Here is an 8,006-nt window from a genome sequence, read left to right as displayed (position 1 = left end):
CCATTTGAACCCTTCCATCGATTTAACTTTCTGATCGAATTTTGGAAGGGGTAGTAATCCTTCGTACAAGCTTTGTTCATGTCTGTATAAACAATGCACATACTTCAACTTTCGTCATGTTTCTTGACCATGGTTGGATCGATTATCTAGGTTGGGAAGATGGCTTCCCTCATAATGCCTACCGAGAAGAGTTTGGTGATGTCCAATTTGATTGCTTTATTCCTATCTCCAACATGCCTCTTCGTTTTTGTTTAACTATGTTACTTCTAGGTTGCATGTTGAGTTTGTGTTCGGTAATATCGGAACGTAGTTTCACCATATAAGTTTGTTCCTAGATGATGATGTGGTTGTATTTCTTGAGTAAGGAAAGAAATTTTTATATCATGGAGGTTGGTAGGGTTGAGCCGATGCAAACTTGTTGATCTGGTATGTATATTGAACAACTTCTTCTTTTTTTAGGTTATGCTTCCCTTGTCCGCTTGCATCCTTTGGTTATTTCTTCACGTGTCATGATTTGGTTGTACTTGGTTATTCTGGGTGGAGTGGCTATGATTGTTGCCACTCCATCATTGGTGGTAAACTTTAGCAGATTGTGTATGGTGGATATTACTATGCCGATTTGCAGATGCGTAGCATGTCCTATAATGATGTTGTGTTCTGAGGGTGCTAAAATGACCATGAATTCTAGAGTAACTATCTTTCTTCTTAACCCCTTTATGGTCTTCCAACGTGAATGGTAGGTAGATGGCTTCGACTGTTCACTGCTGCATCATTGTGTCCAGCGAAACATAGTAGCCAACCTGTTGAAGTTCGTACGTAGTTCTTTCTTCCACTCGCACGACAAGTGTATGAAACGGTACCCAAACATGATTTTGGTTGTGATACTGTTGTCAACGTATACTCTTTGTGGTATTTGCAAGAATTATTTCCTGCTTTGAGCTATTGTGTGATTTTAGGCCGACATTGGGATATGATTCCCAAAAAATATGACCATTTTCTTTGGTTCGGTTGTCATCCCTCTTGGTTCTAGGTTGTAGTTCTTTTGTGTCATTCTAAGTTCTTAGGCTTCCGGCAATTTCAGTTAGGTTGTTGTGTTGAATTTGTTCTTCTAACTCTTTTTTTAGGATGGTGCATTTTGTTGTGTCATGCCCATGGTTCTTGTGGATCGGAATTCATAATATTATGTTTTGTCGTAGGGCGTCTACATACTTTCTCAGGTTGCGAGGTTTGTCGGTTATGGCGAACATGTCGAATCTATGGTGACACCTTTCGTCTCGTAGGCTGGGGTGGAATGATCTTTGGTGTCGTCCTGCTTCTTCATGAGTGTTTGCGCTCTCTGTTTGGTAATTGTTATGGGCTTCCTTGTGTTTTGATGTTTGGAGGGCAGCGACTTTCAGATATGTTTCTTTTGCAGTTGTTCCTTCCTCCTAGCACAGATAGTATTACGCCTTTTCTTTAAGCTCTTGTCGCATGGTTGGGACTCTTCCCAATAACTTCCAGGACAACGACCTTGGAAGTAGACCATGGGTGAGTGCTTCTGTGACCATGTGATCATTTTCCCCCGGTACGTCTAGCTTTGCTTCGTTGAAGCATTTAAAATAATCTTTGACGGACTCTCCTTCGATCTACTTACATTCTATAATTTCTCGAATTCTTCCCGATATTTCCCCAACTGGGTGAAGTTCGTTAGGAAGAGTTCTTTGAGCTTTGTGAAGTTTCAAATACTATTTGGTGCTAGACTTTTGAACCATACCCTCGCATTGCGATCTAGAATGGTTGGGACATGTGTGTACCAGAACCTCTTGTCAAGTTTTAGCAACTGCATGTCCGACTCATACACATCAATATGGCTTTCCTCCTAGGTTGTGTCATCATAGACTTGAGATGTGGCAGTTTCATTGTGTTAGGGATATCATAATCGTGTAATTATTTGAAGACCGGGGAGGTTTGGGTTTCTGGTATAAATGTCGGTGTGTTTGTCTAGAAGAAAGGGAAATAAGGTTTGTTGTGGGAACAGTGTTCCGAAGGGATAAGTATTTATTAATATTTGACATCTTACAACACTCCCATTGAAAATGCTATTTGAAAAACATAATCATGACATGCTATCCATCATTATCATGGATTCAGTTTCTTTTAAAATTTTAAGCTCTTCAAACCTCTAAAAGAGGTAAAACATAAACACAAATTAACAATACTCACAAAGAACAAATTCAAAGTCTTGCCATATGTGATTTAGTAAGAATATCATCAGATACTGAAACAAACCAAAACCAAATTTTGAGAAAAATCCACAGTTATAAAACTCAAACATAAATAAATACCTACAAAATTTAATTCCCTGCTTTTAAAAAAGCACAGACCTCAAATCTCTAAATGGAACTTGAATCAGTCAGATGTTGTTTTCTTGGATTTTTGAATATTTTTCTTCCTTGTCTTGAGAGTGTCCACACTTGCCTTTTTCCTTTCTTGCGAAATCTGAACACAAATAAACACAAATTAAATAAACAAAACATATTATGGATTATGTGCTTCTTAATATAAATATAATAATAATAAATAAATGAAAAGTAAAGTAACCTTCATGGCTTCATAAAGTCTCCTCTTTTTACGTGACATGGCAACCTTTGACATGTTGTCATTATCATCAGCAAACTGTTTCAGATTTCCATCGTCTTCTATTTCTTCTTCTTCTTCTTCATCAACATTCTTCTCCTTCTTCTTCTTCTTCTTGCTCTCTTTAGGTGTAGTGGGTGTGTTTGTGTCTGTTTTCCCTTCCAGTTCTGCTTTTAGCTCCTCATGATACTGCGCTTGAAAAACCTCCATCTGCAATCCCAAAAGGGCAAAATCGTCATTTTACACATGTTCGTCACTCATACACCAACAATCTGTTTCTTTTTTTTCACTTAATGAGCTTATATTGGTTTAGCCACACTAAAACAAGTTTTTGGAATGCAAGGGTATAATGGTCATTTGTCAATCAAGAAAAAAAATACAATTTTTTAATCATTATCCATTCAGTCATTGGCATAATGAAACAGGGACAAAGAAGGAAGAAAGAAAGATTGTTTTAATGATCAAAGTGGACGGATGACCAAAGTACAAGGACCAAAAATGTAAATTTAAACCTTTCGTTTTCTTTCAGCAGCTTCTTTGGCTTTAGCGCGATCAATGATGCCTTCAGCAAGGAGATTTTGGGCATTATCAAAATCATCTTGTTCGCCACCTGGCATTGGGAGGATCTCTTTTCTAGCAGCAGCTTGAAGCCTTTTAATGGTCTCTGCATACTCAGGTACATACCCTTCTGCTTCATTGTCCACAAATGGAGACAAATGTGGTGGAAGAACCCTGAATTATACAAAATGTTCAGAATACATAATTCAAATGAGTAAATTTTACATTTTTGGTCCCTGGGTATTTTGACTTATGTCAATTTTGGTCCCAAAAAAGTTTTCTATTAACATTCTTGGTCTTTGTTCTTGTTCCAAGTAAAATCACTATACTTTTAGGATCAAAATTGCAGAAATCAGGGACCAAAATAGTCATTTTACTTGGAACAAGGACCAAAAATGTTACAAGATCCTGAAGTAAGGACCAAAACTGAAAAGAGAATTTTTTGGGACGAAATTGCAAAAATCAACTATACTCAAGGACCAAGAATGTCTGATTTACTTTGAACAAGGAACAAAAACGTTTCAAGAACCTCAAATAGGGACTAAATTTGTAAAAGAACGCTTTTTGGGACCAAATTCGCAAAAATCAGCCATACTCTAGGACCAAAGATGGTCATTTTTGTGAAAAGGGACCACAAATGTTTACAAGAACCTCAAATAAGGACCAAAATTGTAATAGAAAACATTTTCGGACCTTATTTGCAAAAAATCAGATATACTCTACAACCAAAAATAGTCATTTTACTTTGAACAAGGAACAAAAACATTACAAGAACCTCAAACAAGGACTAGAATTGTTAAATAAACGCTTTTTGGGACCAAAAATGTAAAAGAACACTTTTTGAGGAACAAAAATGCAAAAATCAGCCATACTCTTGGACCAAAGATGGTCATATTTGTGAAAAGGGACCAAAAATGTTACAAGAACCTCAAACAAGATCTAAAATTTTGTGATAGAAAACTTTTTAGGACCAAAATTGCAAAAATCAGCCTTACTTTGGGACCAAAAATGTAATTTACTTTATTAAGAATGTTAAAAAGTGGGTGTTTGCTGAAACTTACTTCCCAACCATATACTCTTCAGTTGGTAGTATAACACGTGCATTTATGCAATCAAAGACCCATTGTGGCTGTATATAATCTCTTGAAATAAACCTGTGACTCTGAGTTGGCCTATCAACAATCTACAAAAAAAATAATAATAACTAATAAGAAACATATAAAAGAATATCTTATAACAAGATAATAAAAAAAATACCTGATAATTAATGCTCTGGTTAGATTCCTCAAATGGAGCTCCATCTCCCTCCCATGACACCACACCACCAAATGCAGTAATCACAAAAAGCAATGATTCTCTTGGAACCTGTAAAAAAAATAAACAAAGACACTCACTTTAACAAGATGAAAGAATTAATAAATTACAAATATATATATATATATATATATATATATATATATATATATATATATATTCGACTTTATTTACCTCACGACTCAAGAAGAATGTTATGTCTTTGAAAAGGGTTTTACATGCAGTTGTTTCTTCATCATCTTCATTTTCATCAGCAGTGTTTTCAACAAGATGCATTAATGCACCAGGTTCATTAGCAGGAAGTTGGTCTTGAAGTTGAGCTAATCTAAGTTCAGATTCTTCATGATTTCCTCCATCTTTTTTGTCTTTAGCATCAACATACCTTGTCAAAGCATATAAATCTGCAAAAAGTATCAAGATTTATGGAATTTAATACACCATGTTCATTGATATTTTATCATATGGTAGAAAAATCATACCTGCAGCTAAAGCTTTCAATCGGGGATCAAGAATAGGTGGATATTTCAAATTAATCGAATTGTAAAGTCTGAGATTAACAAATCCAAGAAGAGTCTGCATATTTAATCATGTTATATGTAAGTAAAGAGTTGAAACAAAAGATAAACAAATGGAAAATATTCATAAAGTAGAAGCTTGATGATTATCATAAACCTCATAGAATTCCAAGAATGTAAGCATGATCTTGTAATCAACATCTTGAGGCATTACTTGTTGTAGTGCATGAGGAGTCAACCATGTGATTTTCTGCCCTTCAACCTCAGCCTGAAAAGGGCAGAATGGTAAATTTACATTCTACATAACATCAAATTTATATATGTGATGATTTATGTACCTGGTAATATATGCCTTTCACAGATATGAAAGCCTTTCGCAATTTATGTGTGCGAGAGACATATGCTTGCCATTCAAGACTCAACCTAAAGAAACATATAAAACATTAAGATATAAAATCGGATAAAAACAAAGGTCAACTTCAGATTTCAAAATATGGGAAGACAATCACACATACCCTCTACAGTTATGGATTCTTTCTGCTTGGATATTTTCCCTTTCTATAGCAGGTAATGCAGCAAAAAGATGCACCATGGTGAGGCCATCATCTAAATCTCTTAATGCATCAATGAACTTTGGATACCTGAAGTCAAATTTGTAAAAAGTAAGGACATAATAAGGAAACGCAACAAAAAATGGTATATAAGTTTGGATATAGTCATGCTAACCTCTCTCTGATAAGCATATCAAGTGTGTAAGAAGGTTTGCGTGTCAAGAGGCGTTCAGCAAGATCTTTGTTCTTCTTAGACATTGCTTTCTTTACCTTTTTCTCATATGCTCTCATCTCACGAAACTTGTCAAGAAGTGGCTCATGTTTAAGAAACAAAATATCTTTCATGTGATAATAGGTATGGTGGTTTCCCTTCACCTTCTTCTTCGGGTCCCGAGGAAACACACCTTTGAAGATACATAATCTCCTATTGAATCAAAAACAACCAAAACATTTAGATTATTAGTATACATAATTGAAAATACATAGCATGTTATGGCTGAATACTCAAACATATAGATATCAAATACAACAGAAAAGAGTAACTATTCAAATCCACTCTATTAGATGTTTTGCTTTTTATGTCAATAAGACCCTTCATGGTACTAAATGACATCAAATTAGGGTTCTGGACTTCTTATCTCAAATTCTCCCCTTTAATGCTCATTGAAGATAAATCAATACGTTTCACAACGAAAACTTCTTTCAAATTCTTCGTTTTACACCCTCATTCAAAACACTCGATATGAATATACATTTAACTACGCGAATATCGATTGTAAATTCAATCATTGAGCTTTTGTGCTTCTTATCTCAGCTCATAAACATACGCCAAGCTTCAAAGCAAATTAATACCTGAACACGGAAAGACTGACTTGCAGGTACTTAACGGCCTGAGACCTGGTGATGTATCTGGCGGCGTTCCCTTCCTTCTTCTTCCCCTGCAGAAGACAAGTAAAAACGCAACATAAAAAACAGTATTCTTCCGTTTAAGGAATTACTTGTATGTTTCGTTTGAAACTTACTGGAGGCCTGTAATGTTTAGGCATGGCTGCTAGCAGTCACGAATCTGCTTCTAGGAAAGACGGTGAGGTGCTCCGGTGAACGGTGCCTTTCTCTGAAGAGGGAAAGGGAGGCTGTGGGTGGCCGAAGTTCGGCGAGGAAGAAAGGGAGGCCGTATGTTCTTCGGTCAGTGAAACTATATATCTTAGGGTTTTCATTTTTTAAAATAATATTATATTATATATTGGTAAAGTCGGTAGGGTGGAATGGATCGATATTTACCTCCTTTAACTTTCAGAAGTCATATTTTCTACCCTTGTCTTTTTATAACTTTCAGAAATAACATTTTTAATTTTTTTACTTTGTAAAATATCATTTTTATTCCTTAACTTTAAATTTTTTAAAATTCAATTACACCTTCATTATTTAACCCTAGTATATGAACCCCTCCATTTTTTTTAAATCCGGTGTTTAACCCAAAAAAAACTATTTGCTTTTCTAATACATATGTCAGTATAAATTCGATTTTATTTATGTTTCGATATCATTTTTTTTAATGTTTTTGTGCTTATTTTTAGAGTAATTATAGGTTCGGTTCCGTCGTTTGGTTAGATTCGCACTTTCAATCCAACCTTTGAAATTTTGACAAGATGCATCCTTATGGTTTAAAGAAATTTCACTGCATATCCTTAGTCCATTTTAAAAAGACCATTTTGCCCTTACTTTTATATATTTTGTTTTTTCTTTTATATGTATACACACACAAACACACACACACACATATATATATAAAGTTTTTTTATTTTTTTTTATATTTTTCCACTTACATTTTATTTTATTTATTTATATTTTTTGTGACTTATATTTTTTTGAAATTTTATTTGAATATATTTTTTTGATGTTTTTTTGAAAAAAAAATCTTGGTTTTTTTTTTTTTGATGTTTTGTTCGAATATATTTTTATATGTTTTTTTGATCTTTTGTTTTTTTATATTTTTAAAGCATTTTATAAATATTTTTTGTATAAAAAATATAAAATGTTTTATGTATAACACATATTAGGTGTAAAATTATTTATTTTTATAGTATTATTGTATAGGCTAATCGGAATTCGTAACGAGAGTCAATGGCTTCGAGTTCAATTTTTTGGTTTTAGAAATATTTAACATTTTGTTTCGAATGGCAAATGCTAATCAGAATTCCTATAACTCAAACACATGTATCAATGTTTTCGAGTTTATTTTAGAAATTTTGTTCGTTTTCGAGTTATATGGTTCCAATTAACCATTATATAAGTTGAAATTCGTTTTCGAAGTTCGGTTAACTTATCTATTAATTGTATTAAAAAATAATTTTATACCTAATCTATGTTAATAATATTCACATTTAATGAACTTTTTTACATTTTTTACTAAAATTATTTTAAAAAATATAAACAAACAAAACGTCAAAGC

The 8,006-nt window shown here is 33.8% G+C and overlaps 1 protein-coding gene across 1 annotated transcript; it reads right to left on the bottom strand.

Annotated features, from left to right (window-relative positions):
• Positions 1-2,203: 2,203 nt before the first annotated feature.
• On the bottom strand, positions 2,204-6,753 carry LOC145086760 (pescadillo-like protein). The gene is made up of 13 exons (XM_079024603.1): positions 6,577-6,753; positions 6,407-6,492; positions 5,730-5,978; positions 5,519-5,644; positions 5,342-5,426; positions 5,161-5,271; positions 4,968-5,061; positions 4,663-4,889; positions 4,432-4,539; positions 4,236-4,357; positions 3,129-3,348; positions 2,581-2,826; positions 2,204-2,478 (listed from the first exon to the last, which is right to left on the bottom strand). Exons 1-13 carry the CDS (start codon positions 6,598-6,600, stop codon positions 2,389-2,391), a joined length of 1,788 nt encoding a protein of 595 aa, XP_078880729.1. The 5' UTR covers positions 6,601-6,753; the 3' UTR covers positions 2,204-2,388.
• Between the last annotated feature and the right edge of the window lie 1,253 nt (positions 6,754-8,006).

This window comes from Lactuca serriola, chromosome 2 (assembly GCF_051521515.1).
Source record: "Lactuca serriola cultivar US96UC23 chromosome 2, Lser_US96UC23_V15, whole genome shotgun sequence".
In the NCBI taxonomy this organism is placed as follows: Eukaryota; Viridiplantae; Streptophyta; class Magnoliopsida; order Asterales; family Asteraceae; genus Lactuca; species Lactuca serriola.
This window is presented reverse-complemented; position numbering and strand designations above follow the sequence as displayed.

Coding starts and splice junctions, on each gene's coding strand:
- LOC145086760 (XM_079024603.1), bottom strand. CDS start 6,600: ATGCCTAAACATTACAGGCCTCCA. Junction 5,427..5,518: donor AGAATCCATAACTGTAGAGG/GTATGTGTGATT, acceptor ATGTTTCTTTAG/GTTGAGTCTTGAATGGCAAG. Junction 5,062..5,160: donor CATTCTTGGAATTCTATGAG/GTTTATGATAAT, acceptor TTAAATATGCAG/ACTCTTCTTGGATTTGTTAA.